The 27,743-nt window shown below is 43.5% G+C and overlaps 2 protein-coding genes and 1 long non-coding RNA gene across 4 annotated transcripts in view; 1 reads left to right on the top strand and 2 right to left on the bottom strand.

Moving 5' to 3' along the window:
- Positions 1 to 7,459, bottom strand: part of CPQ (carboxypeptidase Q) — a 197,679-nt gene extending 190,220 nt beyond the window's left edge. Inside the window, exon 1 of the mRNA XM_081874470.1 lies at positions 7,099 to 7,459. The gene's annotated coding sequence lies outside the window, so the exon portion shown is untranslated. The remainder of the gene's footprint in view (positions 1 to 7,098) is intronic.
- A 1,408-nt stretch (positions 7,460 to 8,867) lies between these two features.
- On the top strand, positions 8,868 to 15,403 carry LOC309349168. The gene is made up of 3 exons (XR_014159791.1): positions 8,868 to 8,989; positions 10,041 to 10,096; positions 15,063 to 15,403. It is a non-coding gene; the product is annotated as an uncharacterized lncRNA (long non-coding RNA).
- A 5,765-nt stretch (positions 15,404 to 21,168) lies between these two features.
- The window catches only part of SDC2 (syndecan 2), a 63,306-nt gene continuing 56,731 nt past the window's right edge, over positions 21,169 to 27,743 (bottom strand). The window contains exons 3-5 of one of the 2 annotated variants that reach the window (XM_081874818.1): positions 25,665 to 25,807; positions 23,842 to 23,983; positions 21,169 to 22,445 (exon numbers count right to left, since the gene is read on the bottom strand). In XM_081874818.1, coding sequence (XP_081730944.1) covers positions 22,282 to 22,445; positions 23,842 to 23,983; positions 25,665 to 25,807 — 449 coding nt within the window. In that variant the 3' untranslated portion in view covers positions 21,169 to 22,281. The remainder of the gene's footprint in view (positions 22,446 to 23,841; positions 23,984 to 25,664; positions 25,808 to 27,743) is intronic. The other variant, XM_081874817.1, reaches the window with a different exon arrangement.

Consider the following 27,743-nt stretch of genomic DNA (forward strand, 5'->3'; position numbering starts at 1 on the left):
GTTCCTTGAAGTCTTCCCACCAACATTTAGCACTCGGACTGAGCAGAAACACAGGTCTTCTGGTCATATAGCCTTTCCCTCTACAGTGGTACTTCGGGTAAAGAACATAATTCGTTCTGGAGGTCAGTTCTTAACCTGAAACTGTTCTTAACCTGAAGCACCACTTTAGCTAATGGGGCCTCCTGCTGCCACTGCGCCGCTGCTGTGCGATTTCTGTTCTCATCCTGAAGCAAAGTTCTTAACCCGAGGTACTATTTCTGGGTTAGCGGAATCTGTAACCTGAAGCTTCTGTAACCTGAAGTGTCTGTAACCCGAGGTACCACTGTATAGTCACGTATGTTATATTTCTGCTTAAATATTTCTGTTTAATTCTATAGCTTCAGCAATGCATCTAAATGAGATATGCACATGTTATGCCAATCTGGGTTCTTTTAGGGAGTTAAGCATTTCCTCTCCTCTTTTTGGAGGGGAGGGGGCAACCCAACAAATGAGAAAAGTCATCTCTCTCTCTCTCTCTCTCTGGTCTCCATCTACCTGACTTGGAGGAGGGGCTCCAATTGGGACTGTAAAGTTCCACCAGGCTAATTCAGTAGGAGCAATCCTCCAGACAGCTACGTCCAAAGCTGTTTAGGGCTTTATAGACAATGACCAGCATTGGAAACAGATGGTAGCCATTGTATCTGTTTATGTACTGGTGATATATATTCCCTAAGGCCAGCCCCAATGAGTAACCTAGCAGCAGCATTTTGTTCTAACCAAAGATTAGGGATGGGTGATATCTGGTTTTCAACATCGTGACACATCACCAGCTAAATGTTTTAATATACCTATATATCACAATGTCTGAAATAATGATGGAGCTCTGCAGATGCATTGGCTGGCTTCACGGTTTTCCCCACATTGTGAGTTTTGCATAGCACACACACACACACACAGAGAGAAACAATATATTGCTATATCGCCCAGCCCTACTGAAGACCCTGTTAATTCTTCAATGCACTATATCCTAAACAGCTGAATAGACCATGAATTTTACACAACTTTCCCATCCCTTAGCTTTGATTAGCTAAATGCACAGCGTACAGTGACATTTTCAGACCTTCGGTCGCGTCTCCACAAAATCAACCACACCAAATCCTCTGCTTGCACCCACAGCTTTCTGTTTCAACTTCTACCAGTTCTCAGGCAAACCTTTTCAGCCTTGGAGTTCACACATTTTCTCTATGAACCCTGCCCTGCTACACGACACCAGTGCTCATCAGCATACCGCCAATGCTGTGAATATTTCAGGGAAAAAAATAAGATCTTGATCCAAAACAGGGCCTTTGGAGTGACTTGCCAGTTATTTTATTCCCATGGCGCCAGCAGCCAAGTTCCATTTCAAAAATAACCCAGAGTTTCAAAATAAAACCTGGAAATCCGTCAGAATGCTTATATTAATGCATTAATAATGAGATACTTGTGGTTTTCTGCTGGTACATTTGCCACCAATGACAAATGTGAGAAAGGTCAGACGGAAAGATGCCCTTGATTCCAGGACAAGAAGATAGTGGGAACTCAGTGTGCAAGAGAATGCAGTGCTCTTGTCAACACAACAGGTCAAAGGACAGGCCAGGAGGGCAGACACTGGGAGTATTATTTTTTAAAAAAAACCCACCAATATCCTGCTATTTGTTTTCTTCCCTCTCCCCATGTATAATTTACTAAGACATCTCTGCCTCCAGCTATGTTCCTTCCTCTGCAAAATTTAAGCCATTGATTTTCAATAAGCTTGGGAAGCAAAGAATTTGTATTTTTGTTCTTTCCCGTACAAATTGCGACATCGGATGTACCGACCTTTTCAGCAAGGCCAATTCAGGGAAGGAATGTGAAAAAAATGGAAAACCAGCTCAGGACCATTTGCATGGAAAGAAGGCAGTTTGTCTAATTATTAAGAGTCTCTAGATTTGCTTAGCTGACATGGAAGCTGCATTCTAAAGTGTGTGTGTGTGTGTGTGTGCGCGCGTGCGTGCGCGTGTGTGCATTCCTGATCATGTAATTTTTCTTAAGCAGGAAAATCAGAAAAATCTGAGTAGTCAACTAAATAATTGTGCAAGCATAATGACTTGCCCTTGTGCAATGGGACCTCACCGCTCTCCTCCTCCTCACTCCTAAATCTGTTCTAATGTGTGACGTGTGAGCCGTGAGGTGGGGAGTCCCCACTGCACAAGTGGAACTCATTCTGCTTGCACAATCATTTAGTTGAATAAAGCCCAAAGTTTGCTTTATTTGCACACTGTTATGATGTGAATTGTTGAGGTAAGAATGGAAGCCAGGAGCTTTCGAGTCTGGCCTACAGATATGATATACCCAATTGTAGAGAGACGCATGTTTGGACCAGCCCTAAGAACACCATGTAAGAGTGCCCTGAGGGATCCAACCAAGAGTCCATTTAGTCTAGCATACCATGGACAAACAGATGCTTCTAGAAAGCTTTGAAGCTTATCACAGAGGCCAAAGCCTTCCCGCTTGGGTCTCCTTAGCTATAATGGCTATCCCTCATGAATCTAACTCCCTTTGAAGCCACCCAAGCCAACGGCCAGCATCACCACACACAGGGACAGTGATCTGCATACCTTTAGTACGCATTGTGCGAAGTATTTTCTTGTGTCCAGATTCTACTGCCAATCAGTTTCACTACTGCTGCACATCAAATTGCCATGGAGCTGTCAACTTCAACCCCCAGATCTGTTTGCTGAATAGTTTCAGGTCCCTCCAGGCTAATGCCTCTCCACTGCATCATCACAGATCTACAGCAGGAATTGGGAACCTGTGTGCTCCACATGTTCACAGAATCAGAGTTGGAAGTGTCATTTAGCCCAACCCCCTGCAATGCAAGGCTTCAGCTCCCACCTGCTCCATCCAGCAGGGCTAATGTTCCAGGATGATGGAAGTTGTAGTAGTCCAAGAACATCTGGAGGGCCACACATTCCCCTCTGTGGATCTACAGGCTATCCTGGTGAGCCTTCCCTTAAAGAGGCTGTAGGTAGAATTACAGTGGTACCTCGGGTTACAGATGCTTCAGGTTACAGACTCCGCTAACCCAGAAATAGTACCTCGGGTTAAGAACTTTGCTTCAGGATGAGAACAGAAATTGCATGGCAGCAGCAGGCAGCCCCATTAGCTAAAGTGGTACCTCAGGTTAAGAACAGTTTCATGTTAAGAACGGACCTCCAGAACGAATTAAGTTCTTAACCCGAGGTACCACTGTACTGCCCATCCTTACAGACACCCCCCCCCCAACCTACCAACTCTTAACCAGGAGTAACAGACCACATAGAGGATACAAGCCTATGAACTTTCTCCTGTAACAAACCCTGGTGCTAGTTCTGCCCCCACAGCTAGTAAGAAAAACACTACAACAGAACCTAATGACATCAGCCTAACATCAAGGACTTATCCCACTGCAGAGTGAACATAATAAATGGGCATTAGAAATGATAGCTGGTGAGGGGACATTTCAGTCTCTCAATACATTCTGGATATGCTCATACTTTATCTCCCTCCCCCCTCAAAAAAGAATGGGGCACCAAAAGGAGACCCCAGTGGGAAACTGTTAAATTGGAATAATTTGCAGAATTTGGCATTGTTGGGTTTAGTATCGGCTGGGAGTGCCTAGCTCACTGCAAAAATGCATTCATTATGTACGCTGTTCATCTTGGTTTGCCAATTCATTAACAGTTGGGAAAAGCCAACACCCAGTTGGATGAAAAGATTGACTCCTTTTGTTATGCGACTGAATCTAATTTTCATGTGGGCTCTGCATGTGACACACATCTCGCCTGCATGGCTGGCTCTTCCGGCTTTACTTTACAATAATAAGTCTTCTCACAGCCCAGCCATATATGTGTGACTGCATTTATTGGGGGGGGGGGAGATAATGTTTCAAGTATTAGTTATACTGCTGAAGCTATCTGCTGCTATTATTGGGGTTGCTTTATGAATTGCATGCGGTTTGTGTAAATGTGTTCTTAATATATGGTACTGAATAATATCCAACCCTGCCGTTCTGCCTGCGCAACAGACTTCCACTTGTGCAACAGAACTTCCCTTTCCTCTTCTCCCCCACCCATGAAGCCCTCCCTGCACCTTCAAAATAGTCGCAGATGGTTAAAGGACCCTCTGGATCAGAATTTGCAGGTGAAGGGAAGTCCCTGGCACCATTGTAGCTTTACCTATGCTTATGTTCTTAGATATATAGTAAGTCACTGAGAGAGCTTTCTGTGTAAGAAGTACCGTATTTTTTGCTCTATAAGACTCACTTTTTCCCTCCTAAAAAGTAAGGGGAAATGTATGTGCGTCTTATGGAGCAAATGAGGCTACGCAGCTATCCCAGAAGCCAGAACAGCAAGAGGAAATAGCTGCTTTCACTGCGCAGCGATCCCTCTTGTTGTTCTGGCTTCTGAGATTCAGAATTTTTTTTTCTTGTTTTCCTTCTCCAAAAACTAGGTGTGTCTTATGGTCTGGTGCGTCTTATAGAGCGAAAAATACGGTAACTAACAAGTTCAAATAAAATCATCATCTGATGAAGCAGAGTTTGGCCCATAAAGGCTTGTGCCAAAATTAGTATGCCACTAAACTCTTGCTGTTTGAGGTTGATGTGAGATCTCTTTTGCATTGGATCCGATTCATACATGCAAGTTATAACTGATGCAGATAAAAATTAGCCTGTGTGCAACCCAGAACTTGGTTAAGTCCACCCAATCTACTATATATGTGTATTAGAGGAATATCTATCAAATACGAGATAGGGGCGCCAACATTTCCCTGCCTTTTGGCAGATTCGAGACTCACAGGTAACATTGCTCAGGTAAATTTGCCCAGCACAGAGACCTTCCGTGTCCCCTGCAAATGTTGCTGTATCCCTAAGTGTACATATCCCTCCACCAGCATGGGATGGTGGGAGTTGTAGTCCAGTGACATGTAGGGAGCCATGGGATCCTCATCTCTGATATAGAGGCAGTGTTGGAAAACTTTCCCTAGTGAATATTAGTTTTGCATGCAGTTGTTAAAGGCTGTCTTTTCTGTGAACAGCTCTGAGACCTCTGGGTATAGGGCAGTATACTACTACTAATAATAACAATAATAATGTAGCCTGCCAAGAAAAAAACTGTATACCTGAAGGAGCGTCTCCACCCCCATCATTCAACCCGGACACTGAGATCCAATGCCAAGGGCCTTCTGGCGGTTCCCTCATTGCAAGAAGTGAAGTTACAGGGAACCAGACAGAGGGCCTTCTCGGTAGTGGCACCTGCACTGTGGAACACCCTCCCTTCAGATGTGAAGGAAATAAGCAGCTATCCTATCTTTAAAAGACATCTGAAGGCAGCCCTGTTTAGGGAAGTTTTTAATATTTAATGCTGTATTGTTTTTAACACTTGATTGGGAGTTGCCCAGAGTGGCTGGGGAAACTCAGCCAGATGGGCGGGGTATAAATAAATTATTATTTTTTATTTTTATTATTATTAAACTGGTAGTCCTGTTCGCTCAGCCCATACAAAGCACACAGTCACATAGACAAAACCCTGGTATGCCCACAACACAATGCAAGGTATACTTTACTGAGAATAGAAACGTACTCAGTTCAGTGGAGTTTACTTCCAAACAAGTGTGCACCGGATTGTTGCCTTAGTGACAGTGGGTGGAAATAAATAGTGGAGAAAACTCCATAAAATTTCTGTACCAAACTACTATTAGAGGAGCAGAATCAGGAATAAGCGGTAGCAACTTTACCAGAAATGCTAGATTCCTCCCAAGAACTGTCATCTGCGGTTCCTGTTCTGCTTCCGATACTTGCAGGAAGGAAGCCCTGGTTATTGGACAGTGACTCCAGAGGTCCCGGCTGTTAGCAATGAGCAGCAGCTGGAAAGTGGGGCCAAGAATGGTGGAAGAGTACCTAAAACGTTGTCTCGCTCATCATCTCCTGCCACTGACTGCGCCAGCTCCTCAAAGTGGCCCAAACAAACGATGTACATTTTAATGAAATGCCTTTAATCATGCTGAATATCTAGAGGTAGATCTCCCCGCAGTCATCAGAATACTGGCTGCAATTTGCTGTTCCCTTGGGTTGTCCCCCACCCGCACCTGTCAGGTTCAGTAATTGGCTTTAATTAAAAACACAACAGCAGAATTAAACTGACCATGCAAGGTATGGCAAGCGCAACTCATCCTAGGAAGGGAAATGCGTGACACGGAGCTGGACCAGGAAGCTACAAACATCACCCCTCCTCCTCGTCTCTCCACTACACACAATGCTTAAAGATAATCAATAAGCTCCTCTGGAAGGTGAAAAGCAGGTCGTCAATACAATCTATCCATTCAACTGCACAGTCACACCCTCCATCGTCTCTGCCGCTACCCCTTCCTACTAGGCAAATAATAAGTTGTGGGACGCTGGTGGCGCTGTGGGTTAAACCACAGAGCCTAGGGCTTGCCGATCAGAAGGTCAGCGGTTTGAATCCCCGCGACAGGGTGAGATCCCGTTGCTCAGTCCCTGCTCCTGCAACCTAGCAGTTTGAAAGCACGTCAAAGTGCAGGTAGATAAATAGGTACCGCTCCAGCGGGAAGGTAAACGGCGTTTCCGTGCGCTGCTCTGGTTCGCCAGAAGCGGCTTAGTCATGCTGGCCACATGACCCAGAAGCTGAACGCTGGCTCCCTTGGCCAATAAAGCGAGATGAGCGCCGCAACCCCAGAGTCGGTCACGACTGGACCTAATGGTCAGGGGTCCCTTTCCCTTTAGACAAATAATAAGTTGCAGAAGAAGGTAAGGTAAGGTTCCCCCTCCTTCCCGTTTTGTGGGCTGAATTATGAGCAAGGGGAGAAATCCTAAGCGGAGCTTCCGCCTGGTTCAAGGAACCACGAGCCGCCCCCGTGAGAATATCCGCTCCCTTGACTTCAGGACACATTTTTTTAGTTTCTGCAGGGGCGCTGCAAGAGGCGCCGGCCCTCCCTGCGCGCAAGCGTGCGCAGCCGGGCGGCCAACCACGCTACTTTCTCGGGCCTTAAAACGGCTCCCGAGCGGCCTCCTAACGCGGGGGAGGAGCGGGGCTGCTCACCAACCTTCCTCTGGAGCGAGCGAGCGAGCGAGCGGGTGGCGGAGAGGAGAGCTCGAGGCCACGTCCCCTACGAAGCAGCAGCAGCTGAATGAACCGGAGAGGCGCTTTTCGCCCTGCCTGAGCTGCCCGCCTGGCAGGGGCATTGGCCTCTCCGGCGGGTACAGACGTCAGCCTCGTGCGCTGCCTGTGCGCTTTGGAGAGGCTCTTGGTCACAGCCCGGCGAGGAGGGCCAGACAGCCCCTCGCCTCAGTGGGGTGTTGCCAGGAGAAAACAAACCAAGCTCTTTCTTTTTCTAATGATTCCAGCACCAAAGGCATCAAGACCAGGCCTGTGCAGAGCTTGTGCGAGGCCCCAGGCGGGAGTCTTGGGAGAAGGAAGTTATAAACTAAAAAAAAAAAAAAAAAAGGAGCTGGCAAGGTTACATAAGACGGCAAAGTAGCTGGGATAAACCAGTTCATTGCTACATCTCCCATGCAGTGTATTTTGCAAAGTTACTACAGTGGTACCTGAAGTTACAGGTGCTTCAGGTTACAGACTCCGCCAGCCCAGAAATAGTAACTTGGGTTAAGAACTTTTCTTCAGGATGAGAACAGAAATTGCACAGCGGCTGTGCAGCGGCAGCACGAGGCCCCATTATCTAAAGTGGTACCTCAGGTTAAGAACAGTTTCAGGTTAAGAACGCACCTCCAGAATGAATTAAGTTCTTAATCCAAGGTACCACTGTCACACCGGCCGACTAGTCATCCAAAGAAAAGGTTGAATTGCTTAGGACTAGAAATAGAAGCAGGTAAGGAACAATATGCGGGCTGGTGTACCTACATTTGGCATTCATTGGCCATCTCCCCCTCATCCTTGCGCCAAGTCCTCCTGCTGCAACACTGGCACCAGACATGTGGCTCTGACAGACTTACAGGCTATGAGATGCGCCACTGCGGTGGTTGCGTGTAATCTGATCTGAAGCTACATGCTAGGCATAGGGGTGGCAGGGGGGCAGCTGCCCCCTAAATCAAGTAAATCAATAAAAATAATTAACTGAGGTTCTGCCCCCCCAACAAGGAGATTCACCCACCCCGCCCCCCAATATGAAGCCTGCCCTCCCAACATCATTTCTGGCCATGCACATCAAGGCAGCTCAGGGCTTTGGGGCTTTGGGGCTTCCCCATGGCATCTGGTTGGCCACTCTGAGAACAGGGTGCAAGACTAGATGGGAAATTTCCCTATTCCAGCAGGATCCTCTTTTGTTCAAGCCTGAGTTCCTATTATTCGCAGTTTATAAAGATGTCACAGAACATCTATCCGTAAGGCGATAAAGTACAGAGATGACTGAATGACTCACTGTCACTCACAAAACACATTCTCAGTTCTTAGTGACTGTAATATGTTCACATCTATTCGCTTCTTTTTCTTTCCCTTTGGGTCTGGTGACAGAGCTTTCATTTGCAGTAATAATAGAAAAAAACTGCCCTTGTGTTGGGCTCATTGAGGGACCCTAGAAAACATATCTGTCAACTCTTTCCTCCACCTCACACTTCTTCCTTGCACTCTCCTTTGGTACCCTTGATTTTACTTCCCTGTTTGTCTCATTAAGAGGAGAGTCATAATCTGGCCATCTGCTATTTTTGTTGTTGTATTTCTTTTTGTTTACCAACTTCTCTCTTTTCATTTGAATGGTGGGAAACATAACTAAATTTGAAGGTCACAGAGACAGTGTTACATTCAGCTCTTTAAAACAATCTAGCTCACTGATGATCATTTTTGTTTTTTGTTTTCAAAGCATCACACAAACGGTTTGTTTCACTTAACCTCACCTCTCTTTCCCTAGTCAACTGCCAGGCAGAGACTCCTTGTGTGGCTTTGCCAAATGATATATGCTACAAACCTACAAGCTTTCAGGTGTAGGTATGTTGATATTGGGCAAGCTTAAAACTAAAAAAGAATTATGCGTACACTTATAAAGTCACAAAGGAGGTTAGGATTTTGCTTTTCTGCAGCATCTGCTTATCTGTGAAAAGGGGACATTGCAAATGCTTTGCCTAGATTTCTTCCCCACCCCCCTAGATTTCTTCCAGTAAAGTCATCAAAGAATGTAGTTATACCTGTCTTGGAATACAAACTTGCCCTATTCGTAATACTCAGCAGCCTCACCAATTGAAGAGCATTTCCTACAAAGAAGTTATTCATCTGAGATTGTACACTGAATGCCTCCCCCTTCCCCTAGTCCATTAAATGCCGGGTCACCTGGGAAAGCAAATTTTCTAGGACACCTTTGTCCTTAGTATGGATGCCAGGTACCCTGGGAAATGATGTTTCCCAGAATCCTTGGCATATGAGACAGAGCATTCAAAGCAGTGGCGTAGCGTGGGTTGTCAGCACCCGGGGCAAGGCAAGTAATTTGCGCCCCCTAACCCATGGATTTGCGCCCCCTAACCCTAACCCCCAGATGTTGCGCCTGGTGCGGCCGGCCCCCCCTGCACCCCCCACGCTGCGCCACTGATTCAAAGCACTAGGAAGGGGAGTTTAGCCCTCCATTGAGACTTCTCAGTTGCTGCTGCTACTGCTATCACAAAGTACAGAAGGCCAGAGAACAGCGGCTCACAGCAGAGTTGAGGGAAGCAATTGTACCTTACTGAGCAATGGGAAAGTCAGCAATATTCGAATTTGGGGATTAGTTTCAGGGGTGGCTGTTTTGTCACCTTTAAAGAAAACCTCTCAATTTGCTGGTCCCAATTCCAAATCAAGCTGATGGATTTGCTTCTGTACTTAACAATGGGCAGAAAGACTGGATTCAGCTTGTACTGGCTTTTGTAACAGTCTATTTCCCTTCCACATTTCACCTTTGGGGGGGGAGGTGAATGGGAATTTCCTTCCCTTAATGTATTGGACAGGTCAGAAGCAATAAAGTTCTGGGCACCTCATGATGTCCACTTTTGTTATTTGTTTATTTAGCTGGCGGTACTCCAGACAGCTGAGTCCCTTCCCAAGACACCTGGATTCTGGAAATGGTATCATATACATGTTTTGTAGTGTTTAACTCGTTAGGCTTGGGGCCTGCTGGCACTCAAAAGAGAAATAATTAACCTAAAATACTAAATCTCTGGCATAATAATTTGCTAGTAAATCATTTACTACTTGGGGGATTAGTACATGGAGCAGAGAAAAGAAAAAGGAACCAAAAAGGATGTTGGAATATACACAAAGCTGCCAGGTTCAATATCTGCAGATAAGCTTAAAAAATACAATACCCAAATCTGACCCCCTTCAGAAATTTTGGACTTCCATCAGACCACTGCTGTAGTCCCAAACATCTGGAGGGCACAATGTAGGACTGGAAGGTTCACAGCATTACCATTTTGAACTTGTTTTGGGTTGCTTTTTATGCGGGCAAATTTTCCTACTCCGCCACCACCATTCCTTTGAATTTCTGTGTCATTTCTTCCGCAGTGCCACATTTTCCCACAAGTGAAAAAAAAAGAAAGCTTCTGCTTAGGAAAGGCTCCTAAAACTCACTTCTCATGAACTGCTCCACCCAGATTTTGACTTTAACTGATATGTATTTATCCTGAAAAGCTTAATGAAATTACCAGAAGACTTCCTTGGTATGTCTGTCAGTGACATTAAGATGCATTCACTCATTTCCCTCCCCAGATGTTGGTCTCTTATGTTTTTTTCATATACCAGCAGGTGTATTGCGATACAGTCAGCCCCATAATAAATTCAGTGAACCATTCAGATTAAGGTTCCCTCTGATTCAGTGACTCAACCTTTGCAGTTTCCGTGTAGGAAAATGGGAAGTATTAAGAAAATGTGCTGACATTGCACTTCAGTTTCTGGAAAGTGGTGCAGTTCCTAGTCACTAAAGCAGGTGTAAGCACTCTTACACCACTCTTACACACCAGTGTGGTGTAGTGGTTAAGAGCGGTAGTCTCCTAATCTGGGGAACCGGGTTCGCGTCTCCGCTCAACATGCAGCTGCTGGGTGACCTTGGGCCAGTCACACTTCTCTGAAGTCTCTCAGCCCCACTCACCTCACAGAGTGTTTGTTGTGGGAGAGGAAGGGAAAGGAGAATGTTAGCCGCTTTGAGACTCCTTAAAGGGAGTGAAAGGCGGGATATCAAATCCAAACTCTTCTTCTTCTTCTTTAGCAGCCATGACTTCCCCCAAAGAATCATGGGAACTGTGGTCACCAGGATTCTTTTAAGGGGAATGGCAGTTGATAATGTAGTGTAAGTGTCACCTAGAAGTTGTTGGACTACAACTCTAATCACCCCTGATCTTTGGCCATGTTGGCTGGGGCTGATGGGAATTGGAGTTCAACCACATCCAGAAGCACCACAGGCCATAACAGTATGCCAGAGAAGAGCAGCTTTGGTGATTCACATTTCTTAGAGCACAATTTTCCTGAACCCCTGGCCTACCTGGCAGTAAGTCAGGATGCCAAGTCCAAAATTTGAGGTCAATCCACACAAGTGAAGTCCAAAGTCCAAAGGTTCAGGGTAAATTCAAGTCTGAAGTGTAGCAGTCAGGAGGTCCAGGAGCATCCAGCTCATGGTCCACCAACATGGGCAGTTGAGCAGACATAGCACCTCAGCTCTGCTTCCCTTTTGCACTTTGCATGCTGATTGCAGCATCTGGGCTTGATGAGGCATGTGGCCTTCACCTGTTCTAAGCCTACTCCAGCTGAGGAATCACACACCTCCTTCCAGAGCTAGCGAGCCCCACCTGGCCAGCTGGAGAGCTGGGCTTTGGGCCCTTGCCTGCCTCAGCTTCCTGGAGCATCCCACCTGCTGCTCCCTAGGCCTCAGAACTTGCCTTGTGGGCCCCTCTGGCTCTAGTGATGATTCTTGCTGCTCTGGTTTCTGTGTGCTGACCCCCATCATCCTCCATCACCCTGTGAGTACTTCATATACCAACCTCTCCTTCCCCATCCCTTGCTTGCCCCAGTGTGTCCCAGTCCTGGCTACACCCCTCGCTGGGACCCTCTGCCTCCTCCCTGTTGTCCTGCCAGTTCATGACAGCAATTGTATTTCAATGTCTGTTGTTTGCATTTAGGACATCATAATCTTCCACTCCTTTGTCCTGTCAGTGCCTCTGTGAAGTAGGTTAATATTATTCCTGCTTTACAAACTGGAAACAGAGACACTGTTAAGCTGGTAACGGGTTTTCTATGAGTTCTGAACTAAGTGGCTATTTTTATTTTTTAAATTATTTTTATCTAGCTTTCCAGTTGAGCTGCCCATTGCTTCTCGTTCAAATGGAAAGTGCAACAAATCTTCCATTAAGGAAACTCACACCATTCCTTTGTGCGAGCTCTTAATTTCACAGGTTTGTTCCTGTGTACAAAATTACCTGCCCTGGAAAGAATAAAAGGGAGTTTGAATGTTTCAAGTCACTGGATGTCCAGATAAAACAGGGATTCATCTCAGTGTCTCTAGTGAGCTTGCATAACAGATGAGATCATTCATCTCCCAATGCTATGACTCTTCTGCCTACCGTATCAGCAATTTTTAAAAAATGCAACAACAAGGTAGGCCTTTATGTTGCATCAGTGAACTCCTATTGTCTTGGGTGCTGTTATTCGGAGGCAGGAGTTGCTGCTTTTCCTCTAAATTCTTTGCATTGTTCATTTCACTTTCTATCAATTAAATATGAAAACCTCCACAGAGGCAGGAAGGAAGAGGAACTTAAGACATATGAGATAGCTTAAGCGATGTGATGTTTGCTGGGTTTTAGGGGCAAGGGAGCGATGAGGGAGAATCACCAGATGTTCAGATATCACAGTGATAGGTTTCAGGAATAAATTCTACAGCTGCGGACCAGCTGCCAAGAACAATCTATGCCACACAGTTGTGCTATTCTCTCTTGTACTTGACAGTTCCATGGTTCTTTAGAGCATTGAAGCTGTAGCATGCTATGAACATTTGAGAAGGCATTTGTGTCAGGAAAGCCCAAGCCGTCGTTCAGAATTCCAGTTGGGAACTCGCCCGTGCTGCAAGTAGTGGAGCAGTGTGCAGTCAACAGCCTCAACTAATGAGTCCTTTGGCCGGTGATGTTCCTCCAAGAAAAAGGTGATAGAAGAACCATTTTGTTAAAAATGCAGAAGAGAAACATATTCAGCGCTAGACATTCTTTTAGACAATGCAGTTGGACCAGTGTTAGAGTGGTAAATTTTGAAGCGCATCTTGACAGCCCCATAGCCACAGCTCCCAAGGAGAGTGCAAAAATACAAGGAGCCCTATTGATCCATTTTGTGTAAGGGTCAAATACCAGCCATGGATTAGTAAACTTTCTCTATGCTAATGAGAATGTTAGAAGAGGCTGGTGGATCAGTCCAATGACCCATTTAGTCCAGCATCCTGTTCTCACAGTGGCCAATCAGATGCCTACAGGAAGTCCACAAGCAGGACATGAGCTCAACAGCGCTCTTCCCCCCTGTGATTCACTGTAAATGATATTCAGAGGCATAAAGTCTCTTGATTCTGGAATCAAAACATTGCCATCGTAACTAGCAGACACTGATGGTTTTATCCTCCTTAGATTTGTCTAATCCTCTTTTAAAACCATCCAAGTTGGTGGCCAAGTCGATGTCCCAAATATTTTGAGAGAAGGAGAATAACTTTTCTCTACACCATGTATAATGTATAACTTCAGACACCTTTGTCATGTCTCCCATTACTTGCCTTGTTTTCTAAACCAAGAGGTCCCAAATGTTGTAACCTTTCCTAATTTCTCCACCCCCTTGATCGTTTTGTTTGCAAAACAACAGTAAAACTGGAAAGCCTCATCCTCTCAGTCACTTGCTGGAGCAAGGAGAGTCCATAACCTATCCTCTACTTCCATCCTCTGCATCCACCATCTGGGGGACCAAATCAGGGCCAGACCAAAAGACTTTGGCATCTGAGGCAAACCACAGTAAGGTTGTCCCCTCCCTGCCAAGCTAGAAGGGGAAGTAAAGATCTACATCAGCAACAAGGCAGGGATGAAGATTCATCAGAGGTTTTTGAGCAGAGGTTGAGTGAGCATCTGTCAAAGATACTTCAGCCATGGATACTACATATGTAGGGAGAGAACTACCTTGCAAAATTAAGAGAAGTGTGAATTTCTAGGGTGTTTCATTTTGCATATTGAATTGGGCAGGCTTGCTGTCAAACGCAAACAGAATCCAAACTTAGGTTTTGTGCACCACCTCCTACTCGTGTTACCTCTGAACTCTCCTGCTGCAATAAATCAGCTAGATTCTGACGTGCAGCATCACTTTATGCATTTTTGCAGCTCACAAGGCTACTCTTCAGGAATCTGATGTCATGGGAATCCTGTCACAGGATTCATTGTGGGAACAAGTCTCTCATGAAGAGAAGATGTGTTGTGCAATGGCTTTACTCAGTAAAGGAAATCCAGGAAAGGATTTCCAGATTTTCTTCCTGGCAGCAGCAAATATCACAACTGCACAACTAGGACAAGAAAGCTACAACTGACCAATTTCCCAATGAACTGGGATGACCTTTTATAGTGGATAAACCAAATTGCCTCTTCTGAACTGAATCCATCCTGTATCTGTTCTAAAGCACTGTTTTTTGCCCATGAATCCAGGGACCATATTACACACACAAAATGATTTTTAATGATTTTATCTGGCCAAACTTCACTCCAGATTTTCGCATTCTGAATTTTAAGATAACAATGAAAGATTGTTATTAGCCAGTCCGCAGAGATTGTGTTGGGACTTTGTTCATTGTATTGTTTTAAAACCTGAAGGCTGTGTGGGATTCTGTTATTGAAAATGCATTATATTAAAGTGACGGTTGAAAGTAGGCAGATATAAAGAGTGTGCTGTTGATTTTTAAAATTAATACATTTAATGTCACGCTACACTATAAAGTTCCCTGACCTATTACTCCAGTACCTTGTGAATTATCATTCTAGAGAAGTTTGCCCAATTCAAACTAGATTCCCTGGATTTTATTCCCTTTAGGAATAAAATAGCATTGGATCAAGCTACATGAAATCTCTCTAAAACACAGTATAAGGCTGAATCACTCGTCTCCAGAAAAGGAAGAACTGAAGGAAAGGTTATGGAAACTCTAGGGCATGCACATTTAGGGCATGGATGATGCTAAACACATGCCCAGTACCAGTAAGTAAATAGTTCCTGAAGGGAATAGTTTAACAAGTTACTGTCCTTCTTTCACTATCCAGATGTCCTTAGTTTCCATCTGGATTGAGAGATATGATCTGCCAAGAGAAGAGAGGCATCTGTTAATCACTAGACTTTTATATAAATATATAATTTGCACCGTATGTTTTTCGCAACAGGCAGGGTTTGGACAACATGGCAAGCTGTGGTTCCTCGAAAAATGGAAGTGACAATTTCCAGAGTCACAGTTATAAGTTGAAGGAAGCTTGTGGAAAAGGTCGGCCTGTTCTTTTTAATGCTAATGTCAGTTATATGGTGACTTTGATTCCTTAAACTGTGACCAAATGTATGTAGTGTTTTGCTGTTCAATGTTGCCGATTTCTCACACCGGATCCAGGAGATCTCCCATGAAAAATAGTTTCCAACTTGAGTCATTAAAAAGTCTAGATAATGATTGCTATTCTCACTCCTACTCACTTGCACACAACAGAATGGATAATGTCTTCTTGGGCTGGTTACTTCAATTTGACAGGAGTATTTTTCTAACCCTATCCCTATGGTCTTAATAACTCATGCATAAATAGATACTTAAAAAGAAAAGTCTGTTTATACTGAAAAGTAAGTTTCTGTAAGAAAGATATTGACATTTTCAATGGAAAGTGTTTTGCTAAGAATTTATGACAAGATCATGGTCCAAATTAACAAGTCTGTACAGTTCCAACAGGGGAAATGGCTACCAACTCCTAAGAAGCTATAGTAGAGGTAGGTATATTGAAGTTTATCTAGTTTATCTTGCTAAGCTGCTTTGAGAGCTTTCTGCATAAAGCAACTAACAAATGCCAGAGCTGCCACCTCCTCCTAGCGAATAGGAGGTGCTGCTGTCTCTTCCCACCTGTATTCCTGAGGTAGATCTTCACTCCTCACGCCATTTTGTGGTTCGCCTCAGCTGCCAAAATGTTTTGGGCCAACCCTGTCCATAGCTTAGTTGTTTGGTGAAGAATTACAGTGGTACCTCGGGTTACAAACTTAATTTATTCTGGAGGTCCGTTCTTAACCTGAAACTGTTCTTAACCTGAGGTACCACTTTAGCTAATGGGGCCTCCCACTGCTGCCGTGCCGCTGGCGCTCGATTTCTGTTCTTATCTTGAGGTAAAGTTATTAATCCGAGGTACTATTTCTGGGTTAGCGGAGTCTGTAACCTGAAGCATCTATAACCTGAGGTACCACTGTACTTTCTTTTGTCTGAAGAAAGTGTATCTGAAGAAAAGGTATCTGAAGAAGTGTGCATGCACACGAAAGCTTATACCCAGAACAAACTTAGTTGGTCTCTAAGGTGCTACTGGACAATTTTTAAAATTTTATTTATTTATTTATTTATTTTGTCTGTCCTGAATTGGTTTGCAATCTGTTTGATTGGATGACCTGAGGTCTGGTATTGTGACTGACAAGAAAGAAAGAAAATCCTCACAACATGCATAATGGTATGACCTATTATAACCCCCTGCTTTAGTCATCTTTTCAGCTAAAATAAAAACATTCAAAGGTTTTATTTATAGCTTTTCCCCACAGAGGAATTGTTCCAGCCCCCTGATCATTTTGTTTCCCCTTTTCCTGCAACTTTCCCCAGCTTTACAATATCCTTTTTGAGAATGAGCAATTGGAACTGTCCACATTATTCAAAAAGTGAGCACGCCATTGATTTGGAAGCATATGTGTAATAAAATATAGAGTCTACCACAGAAAGTAATAAGAACCCTTTTGTAAAAATACAATGTGAAAATGACCAAGCAGTCCACTGAAGGGCGTGTTCAATATGTGTTACTATCTAAAAACCACCCAACAATATGTTTTTCTGCATCGCAGGAAACTGCCTCAATTTAACTGTACTTTGTTCTTTTATTGTATCGCCCACCCACTTTCTATTCAATTACGTAGCTCTGCAACAAATTTGAAAGTAATAAGCAACAGGAGCAGAATGGTTAAATATTAATTTAAGCCTACCAAGAATTATACTTGGAAAGTTAAGTTGTTGTCATTTTGGCAAGAACAATAATTAATCCATGCTCCCTGAAAGATTCAGTGGGTTCATCATCATTTTAATTGTCTCTTGATTCAGCTTCAGTCAGCTTACTTGGATCCAGTAAAAAACAATGACTACACTGCAAGATGGGTGGGAAGAACAGAAGGCAACCATGTTTTGTCCTTTCTTCTGACTCAAAGTCACAGCTTGGCCCAAGATCCAAGAGAATTTCCTGAAACTGAATCCAGACAAGACTATTGTATCGCTCAGTACAGTGGAGACCCCACACTCTGTGTTTCTTTGCTATCCTGCTGTCTTCATTGGGACAAGAAAGTGTGATGCGGTGCTGATGGCTTTCACTGTTTTTATTGATGTGCTTTTATCTTAATATTATTTGTTTTCATCCTGTTTGCTGCCTTGGGCATGGGAAAAGAGAATGAGGGGGGGGGGCAATTTAATAGACAAGAGTCCTCATCCAGGGTAGGGCCCTTTCTATGGCATACTATTGCCATTTAAATTTATTTATTGAGTTAATCTATACAATGGCTTGAGTCACTTAACAAAGTCACTCCCACTTACAAAGAATCACTTACAGAGCACACAAAGGAGTTTCCCCCCTCATGCATCGTTTTAGATACAGTATTGAACCAAAATGACAGAGTTTTCTGGATCCGGAATTACAGTGGTACTTCAGGTTACATACGCTTCAGGTTACATACACTTCAGGTTACAGACTCCGCTAACCCAGAAATAGTGCTTCAGGTTAAGAACTTTGCTTCAGGATGAGAACAGAAATCGTGCTCTGGCGGTGCAGCGGCAGCAGGAGGCCCCATTAGCTAAAGTGCTGCTTCAGGTTAAGAACAGATTCAGGTTAAGAACAGACCTCCGGAACGCATTAAGTACTTAACCCGAGGTACCACTGTATATGTATTTTAGCAGCAGAGTTGTGAAGCGTCTGCTAGTAAGCAGACTGAAGATCAAGAGTATAAATTTCTTCACCATGACAACAAAACTTGGCCTGTAGGAAACATGTAGGGTTGGCTCTAGAGAAGCACTGCATGCCTTCCTCTGACCCTGAAAATCTGCTGATGGGTCAGTGGAACTCCTGGAATGGTATGGAATGGGGCCCAGAGGAATCACCCCTCTGCTTGCACAAGGCACTTTTGGATCCAACCCACAGGGAAGATTCATTCCAGTAAAATTGCCTTTAGAAGCATAGTCCATACTGGGAAAAGACATCTTTTGCATTATTTGAAGTATTAAAAAGTTGAAAATTCAAAACAGGAGGTTGAATATTTAGGATGCAACCCTTATCCTTGCACCCCAGCCACTTTCTGTTGGGGCCACTTCTGCATCCACAGTTCTGCTCCACATGCCAGTCAGAGGGGCAGCAGATCCCAGATTGGTTTAGCTCTTCCCCACCCACACCCCAAATGCCTCATTTTGGGGTTTCCATTGGCTATTCTGCTCACCTGTTCAGCAGGTGGAGGAGGGAATTCCGCACAGGAAGAGTGATGCTGTCCCTTCATCCAGTCTACCCGTCTCCCATTGCAAATGCGGTGGGGGTAGATTGCAGAAGTAGATGCTTTAGTTTTGACTGTGCAATATTCCCCATTTAATATTTGGCCTATTCAACCTGTAAACAGCCTGGAATTATGCAGAATACTTTACATTAGACCATGCAAATGAAATAGCTATGTTTGGGTATAGTAGAATTAATGTTGGCATTTGGGTAGTAGCAAAGGCTTTTTGCCAAAATTTCATCTTGGTGCCGTTATTTCCAGCAGCTGTTGTTTCATGAGCTTCGCTTCACTACATTTTGTGCAATTAATGAACACTTGCTGAACACCATTTTCAAGTGGCTCAGCTTATGGCAAATCAAAAGAAGCGTGAAAGTATTTCAGTTAGCTTTCAAGAAACTTATTAAATAATTTTCTATAGCAGGAAAGCTGCCACTCGGTCTCTTGCAAACAACCAAGCGTAGTGTTATTTGCTAGGCCAAATGGTGAGATTTTATTGGACTAGCTACTCCATTATGCAAAGTAAAATGAAATTTAATCTCCTGCCTCACGAGTTCCTAATATCACACCCTTCCAAGGGACATCATGCCCCTCCATGCACCCTTTCTGTTGTGCATCCATTTTAATTTGCGCTCGTGACGGTATCCAGCTGATTCTACGCAATCATGCTTCCAATACTGCTTGGGACTGCAGAAAGTTGAGATTGTACATACCACTTCATTTCCAACCAGGGAATGTTCCTTGGCTTGCTGCCAAAACCTTGCAACTTTTCAGACCACCCATGTCCTGGGGTTGTTTTTCCCTATCCTGCTTTTGTTGTGCTATAGAGCAAGAATTCCACTCCAGATGCAAAATACAACGTGTTAATAACAGGAAAGCATTGCAGAACAACTAATAAAGCAGAACAATGTGTGGATGGTCCTGCACAAATCCAACACTATTTCTCTTTTATTCCATCAATGATTTGTTACACACTGTACCAGCAAAAGAAGCCAATCCAGAGAGACTCAAAGCCCTACATTGAATGTTCAAGTTGTAAAGAGATAGGGGGGGGTTGTGTGTGTGTGGTGCTTTGGTTTTTTCACTTGCCCAGATTACTGCACTCTTCTCTTCACTGGACTTCCTTATTCAGGTTACATCCTCCCCTCTTCTGTCAGATCTTTGCGTCTCATGAAACCCTCTTGCCTCTTTGACATACCCTCTTCTCTTTATCTTCTCCTAGTCTATATGTTGGCTTGGTCACCCACCTTCCACATGAACCTCAAAGCACTTAGGTTTTAAGGCTGCAGTGCTCCACTTCCTTATTAAATCTGTTTTTGAAGCTCCTCCTTGCTATTGCGGCATTCAGTCTCTCTGCTATAGGATGCACCTTAAAAAGAACAAACACCATTCCAGCTTGTCATATTTGAGACCTATGATCAGGACTAACATCATTATTTGGTGCACATTAACTTCAGCCGTTCTGTGCTATATACTGCAGGTTAACCTTCTCCCTACCCCTGGAATTGGGGACAGGGTAGACCTCTAGATATTGATGGAAAACATCCTCCCACCTGCCCTGACCATTGGCCATGATGGGTGGGGACTGTTGGGAGCTGGGGCCCAGCATCTGGAGGGCCACAAGTTCCTCATCCTTACTGTCCCTTCCCTAAGCCCTATCACGCCTCCTTGTTCTTGTCCATCTTATACAGACTGTGTAGGATGTGGCACTTCTGTGTGGTCTCTGCAGCACCACATTTGGCATGATGTCCAAAGCACATTCAGTGGGACTCAGGCGCCTGGAGGCCACTTCTCCCATGCAAAGAGTTGTGTGGTTGCACAGATTTCCAGGGAAGCACCAGCAGGCAAAAGGAGAGGGTCTAGTTTCCTGACTCACCTTTGTAGAAAAGGAAGGATGCAAACATTCCCCTTCCCACCTGCTATTTCTTCCCTCTCCTTGCATCCTTTTCTTTGGAGAAATGGTGGCCGCTGAACATACAGTTCTGGCCAGCTATTCTCAACCCCCACCACAGAGATAATGATATGGAATAATTCTGTTACTTTTCAAGGCACGCAAACATATCCATATTGCTTATTTCAAGGGCAAGGCATGGGTGGGAGGAATCATTCGAGCACATGGAGAACTGAAACTTTATATTCATGTGAATTTGAGCACTAAAGAAGTAGCCCATATTGATTAGTACTTAACATTTCACCAATGTGAAAAGAATTAACAACTGCAGGTACATTTTCATTTTAATGAGGCTATAAACAGAGCTATTTCTCCCGTGAAACTCTTGTTAGCAACCTTTGGGGACCTTTGTTTCCAACATATCCTTTTATCATATAACAGATGCAATTAGTAGCATGGCGCATGAAGTCGCCATTATACGAAAGAGAACAAAATAAAGTCCACAATGAAATATTTCAGTATTAGGCCACATGATTTATTCAGTAGTGTTTATGTTCCCAAATTACAATTTATGTCTATCCATGTAAGACTACAAAAGTTACCATTAGAATTGTCTGTGCTTATAAAATACCAACATTTTCTTTTCTCTCTCTCTCTCTCTCTTTACTGTTATATACTCATTAACACCAGTCTGCAACAAGTTACATAGAATCATAGGCACTTCAAAGGCTTTAAAAGACGTTTACAACTTAAATGCATTTTTTAAAGAACAATTAAAAAAAAAGGATTCTTTTTCAATTCCTACTCGTACCTTCAAATTGCAAAAAATTAACCAACAGTGGCCATAGAAATTTGCAGCAACATCTTGGAATACTGTTAAGAGTCTTTGGGTTTGTATAGGCTTGTCAGTAGCTTACTGCAAAATCTCCCATAAAGAAGATTTGTTTTTGTACGGGTACGACTACATCGTTTGCAGTAATAGTCCAATTTTACACATTAATTTGCTGCTGTAAGTTTCAATGAAGCTACAGGAACACTGAGAAACAAAGCAAGGTGTAAAATGGATTTTCTGACACTAAAATGTATACAAAGTGGAGGTTAAAGTTTACATAGCTGAAAAAATACATTTACACTAAGAGTTACCATTATCTGAGTTATCCGAAGACAAATTGCACCATGACAACTACAAAAAGGCATTTTATGTTTATTTATTTTTTTGGAAACAGATAAATTAATGAAATAAAAACTAACTTGTAAGATCAATCAGACATGCTGACAAAAATTAAACAACTTTCATTGAACCATAGGATAAAAACAATCATTTTCATTTATGCATAAAGTTTTTAAATGATTCAGTGAACATCAATGGCTGTATAAAATAATGTTTTGCCACTGTTATTCACAGAACACTGCAAAATGTTAAGATTTTACTTTACATTTTCTTAAAAGGAATACATGAAAAGTTTTAAATACAATGGGATTTTTTTTTATCATAAAGGTGCCATAAAGGCTCTTTAATGAAAAAAAAAGGTTTCTTCATTATTCTATGCAAAAAAAAAAAAAAAAAAAAAGCTTTATTTAAAAAGTTCAGTGATCTCTTAAACAGAGACACTTAAGTTAAGAGTTTTATGCATAAAACTCCTTAGTAGGTGCCTTCTGGTAGGCAGCGCTGGATGGTTTGCGTTCTCCAAGGTCGTAGCTGCCTTCATCCTTCTTTCTCATGCGATATACCAAAAGCAAGATAAGGAAGATTGCAAAGAGAAAACCAATAACTCCACCGGCGATAACAGCTATGGAAGGGAAAAGAACAGCAGTTTCACCAGAAGCAGTGTATTGCCTCCAAGTTGTCCCCTCTCAAGAGAAAAAACAACCACCATCATTTACTGAGTATCCCAACCTTTCAAAATGGCATTTCAAAGCAACAGGTCTCAAGCCTGGGAACCAAGTGGAGAGGTTTCCTACCCTTGCCACACCTCCTCTTCCCTGGCCACGCCCCTCACTGGTCCTGCTCTGCAGTTTCCATGAGGGTTCTGCTTGGCTGAAATGCATCCCTGAATAATGCAGTTTGCTTGCCTGAATAGGGAGGAGTGTGCAAGTGTGCGAAGAAACCATTCTACTGTACAAAGGGTTAACAAAAATGTTGTTCCCCCTACTTTTGCTTCTGGCACTGCCAACTATGGCCCCTTGGAGCACTGCCATTGTAACATTTTAATTCAGTTTAGTTTAAACATGTAAATCGTGTTTATAACCCAACCAGGTTCTTAAGAACCACCCAGATTATTTTATAGCCGAATAACTGTTAAGGTTCTGGAAGGGACGTTCTAAAACGTTCCTGAAGGCTTGACAAGCCCAGCCCAAAATATATTTACTTGGCTGCAAAATGCAAAAGGATTTGCTTCCTAGCATGTGTGAATTGCAGCCCTGGAGTCAAACTAGACAAGCAAGGCATGAAGGGTGCAACTCTCTGGTCCCAGAGAGAGTAGCTCAGAGGCCCACCCTCTGGGAGGGAGATCCACCTCTTGTGGAAAGGACTGCGGCCATTTCCCCTCCACTGCTGGTGCACCAGTGGCCAAGAAAGGGGTGTTCTAGGGACGGTGCTCAATATGTATTTTCAACACACATTCTCTCAAAATGCCCGTTTCTGAACATTATCTGAAAACACGTGCCACCATTAAACACAATTCTATATGCTTTGAACCAAAAACTGCATTGCAAAATTTGAGGAAGTGTGAAATCCAAAGGGCTGGCAGTGTTCAGATCCTCACATTTGTCTGTGTGAGGTGCAGGTTAGGGTTCGTTTGTATCCGAATTCGCAAAGCTCAAATGCTTCTAGCAGCCCCATCCCCTTTGCAAAAAAACCCCCTCAGGTGAAAGAGATTTGTTTTTTCTTTCATCCCTTGAGGAGGAGGTGAATGTCCTGGTGTAAACATTATTGAGATGCTAAGGAAAGGGCAGCAATGTATTGAGAGGAAAAGAGCAATAAAATGGAAACAGTTCCTGGGTTGCAAAAGAGAAAAAAAGTGGGGAGATTGCATCATACCGCAGGGTGGGAAGGAAGTGCTCAAAGCAACAGTCCTCCAATACTCCTAACAGCTATGTGAGTAGCTGCAGAGACAGTGAATACCTTGGCTTCAAAATAGAGCAGGAAGCTCCTTATTCTGCAGCTTATGAACATATGGCACCCACCTGCCAATACTTCTGTTCTCTGGAAAAGGTTTTCTGAGTGTTTTTGGGTGAATACATCGGTGTCTTCACCTGGTTCGTTCTTAGCGTTTTTGTTTTCAGCGTCAGGCTGGAGAATCCTCTTTTTATCAATCTCTTCAGGTGACTGTAGCACAAGATGTGGGAAAACGATGGCACAGAGTCAGTTCAGAGGGAGAAACAACAACCCGCAGCAGCAGTAACAGAAACCATTACCCTTTATGCATTCAAATTCTGTAATATATACATTTCCTATTCACTTGACACCTTTAGCTCAACTCTCTTGAGAACCTGAAAGGGGGAGGGGGCAGAATTTGTCTCCTAAATTTCTAACTAGAAGCCTCAGACCCCTTTCTCAAAATAACTCCTACAAATCAATGTGTGCTTATATAGATTTGCTTACCCCTATGAAATAAGAGTAAAATCAAATAGATTTGTTGCTACATGGTGCAATGAATGTAGTCTAATTCAGTTTAAATATCCTTTAACTGTGTAACATAATGTGGCCTGTAGCTCAGTGGAAGACCATGTTCTTTGTATACGAAAGGTCCCAGGTTCAATCCCAAACATCTCCAGGTAAGGTTGGAAAGTCCCCTCTCTCAAACCTGAGGAGCCACTGCCAGTTAGTGTATCCCAGTCTTCCCCAACCTGGTGTGATCCAGCTGTTTTAGACTACAACTCCTATCAGCCCCAGCTGGAGGACACCAAGTTGGAAAATAAGGTTGGTGTAGAAAGCATATTGTAACTAGGTGGACCAATGATCTAACTTGGTAAGAGGCAACTTCCCATGCTCTTGTTCCTATAATTTGAAAACAAGGAGCCTATTCCCCACAATTTAAGCCGCACCCAAAAACATTTCCACTGTTAATTCGAGGGAACTCTGTACAAAGCCCAGTGTGCCAATAGCCCTACAACAAAGCTTTTAGCGGCCATCAGTTCCTTTTGATATTTTGTATTTTGGCGGCCCTGTGTAAAACCCTTTTGAGTGTCAGAATTCGTAAGGGAAGCAACAAGCACATTCTGATAGGATTCACGGTCCATAAGAGGAATAGCCAACTCCTCGGTGATGCTTACTGGGTGCCCTGGATGCAGGAAACTACAGCAGCTTGCCCTACTCTTTGGTAGTTACTAAAAACTCTCCACTATGGTTTTTTTTTGCAAGTTTCAGGCCTTTGAAAGTATCTCTTATGATGCAACTCAGAATCATAACTTTGTAGCACTTAACCCTACCCTAACCTTTGCTTTCCTTACACACCTGTCTCCCTTCCCCACTAAAAAAAAAGGGGGGGGGAAGAAGCTGGTTGGAATAGGGTTAAGGGTTAAAAGAGGGGAAGCAGTGGGCAGAGCAAGGCTTAAGCACAGTCTCCTGCCCACTCCCTTTCTCCTTGCTACTTTGCACAGCAGCAGAAAATGCAAGGCTGGGGATTCTACACTAGTCACCAAGCTTTCCCATTTTAGCTGTAGGCACTAACACATTGGGGAGCCTGAGGATGCTCAAGGAGGAAAATGTAGCACTGGGGAAGAACCCTGCCAAACTGTGGGCACCGGCCGCCTTCTACGAGAGAGTAGCATCCAATATATTCTCAGATATAGAGGAGGGATACACACGTTTAAGCACAGAAGACCAAAGCTCTGTGTTTCTCCTAATATACTGATATGATATCCAAGGGAATTGTCTTTATGGTTAATCCACAGCTTTGCACTAAACCTAGTAAATCCTCTTAAAGCATACATCAGATGGCATTTAAGGTTAAATTATTATCACGGCAGCTTTAAAAACCAGCAAGAGGCTCCTCCCCTGCACACACCTTTGTTTGCGTAGGTACCTTGGTCTGCATTTTCAGCGTGGTTTTCTCAGTTCTGGGAGCATCGCTAGTTGGTGGCATCTTTGGAAGAGTTCTTGATGGCACCACTATTGGCGTGTTATCGCCTTCTTCTTCTTCTTCAGCCCCTGAAGTATAAGAAGAATATGAATGGAAACGCTCTGCTCTAGTTTATTGCCAATATTTGTGTGCTGCCCTAAAGATTGTTTACATTTTTTTAAAAAAAAAACCACTTTTCTAAAAAAAATCAACATCGCAGTAAAATGTAAAATAAATATTGGCGCTTCTCCTCCAAGGAGCTCCAGGGTAGCATATAGTTCTCCCCTCACCCCAACCATTTTGTCCTTACAACAACCCTGTTGTAAGATGACTTGAACTCTTCACAACATGCTGGTTTCCTATCTACAGCAGTGAAGGGGAACCCATGGCCCTCCAGATTTGACCATTGACCATACTGGCTGGGGCTGACGCGAGCTGGTGTCCAACCACATTTCCCCATGTCCCTGAGCTGCAGGGGGGTTTGCTGTCATAGGAAAGCATTCAAGCATGTGACACCCCCCTCCCAGGAACAGTTTAAGAATTTAATCTGGTGTTTGTGGGGACCAGCCCTTACTTATTCAGCAGCTGGCTAATCAAAAAGGTCCTAAACATTTACTGTGTAATTTATTTAGCTGTAAAAATAACCGGATAGTTATCTGACCGATTATGTAGCAACTACTTTGCACTGAAATCCAAACACTCGTGACATTTTCTTTTATCTACCTAACTGATTTAATTCATCGAGATTTGCTTGGTAGTATTTGGCTTCCTTAGTTTAATTTTCCATTACTTCAGTACATTCAACTGGGGCAGGGGGAAAGAATTATATCAATTAAGCAGCCTGGTGCAACCACTTTTTTAATTCCTCAGTGTCTAATCTAGAACCAAATCCCATTTTTTGTCTTATCCCTTATTTATACGTAATAAATCCAACAGGATATCAGCCTTTAAAACTGGATATCTCAACTCCGGAAAACATAAATGCACAATTCAACCAACAGGAAGCTTCAGAAAAGTTCAGGATTACTGTATAACTATAGAAATGCACATGAAATTTCACAATCCAGGTGGGAGCATGGAAGGGGTAGCTACTGAAAGCTGTTTGTTCCCTGCCACACACTCAGTATCTCCGTCACTCTAGGTAGCCCCGCCCCCCAAGCCCATCAACAACATTATGCTCTCCATAAAAAATACTCTTTAACTGATATATGCTAATGAGATGCAATGCTCTTGCTTGTGGCAAAAATTGGTGTCATCTGAGCCACAATTAAGTCTTTGTTGCCCAAACATTCTCCGTGGCCTTTAAATTCAGCGTGTCACCAAGGTCATCCTACTAAATGATACAGACACAACATGGGGATTCTAATCTTCATCATAAACAGCATCACAGATTCAGCAGGTAGTCAACATACAGGCAACGACTGTTTTAGGCACATCCAATATATGTGTGATTGTGTACACGTGCATTGCGCCGAACCCAAAAGTGACCCAAAAAGTCACCAAAAGGGGCGGAAGGGGGTATTTGAAGGCTTTTTCAAGGGTGTTTCAAATATACATAGTTTCACTTAAATGCATGGTGCCTTGGAACGTAACATCCACATAAATTGGGAGATGCCTGTACAGTCATACCTCGGGTTGAATGTGCTTCGGGTTGAGCACGTTCGAGTTGCGCTTCGCAGCAACCCGGAAGTAATGGAGAGCGTTACTTCCGGGTTTCGCGGCTTGCACAGACGCTCAAAATGACATCACGCGCATGCGCAGAAGCGGCGAAAAGTGACGCACGTGTGCGCAGACGTGCCATTTGCTAGTTACATTTGCTTCTGGATGCGAACGGGGCTCCGGAACGGATCCCATTCATATCCAGAGGTACCACTGTACTGAATTTTCTGTACTCTACAGATTAGGTTTTTTCAGATTAGGTTTTTTCATGTTCTTGTTGATCAAGGGCCCGCTTCACACATATCAGCTGACCTGAGTGTATCAACCCAACATGTGGAGACCAACATAGGGAACACAGGAAGAGAA

The sequence above is a fragment of the Podarcis erhardii genome (assembly GCF_964252035.2).
Source record: "Podarcis erhardii genome assembly, chromosome: 8".
NCBI classification, from domain to species: domain Eukaryota; kingdom Metazoa; phylum Chordata; class Lepidosauria; order Squamata; family Lacertidae; genus Podarcis; species Podarcis erhardii.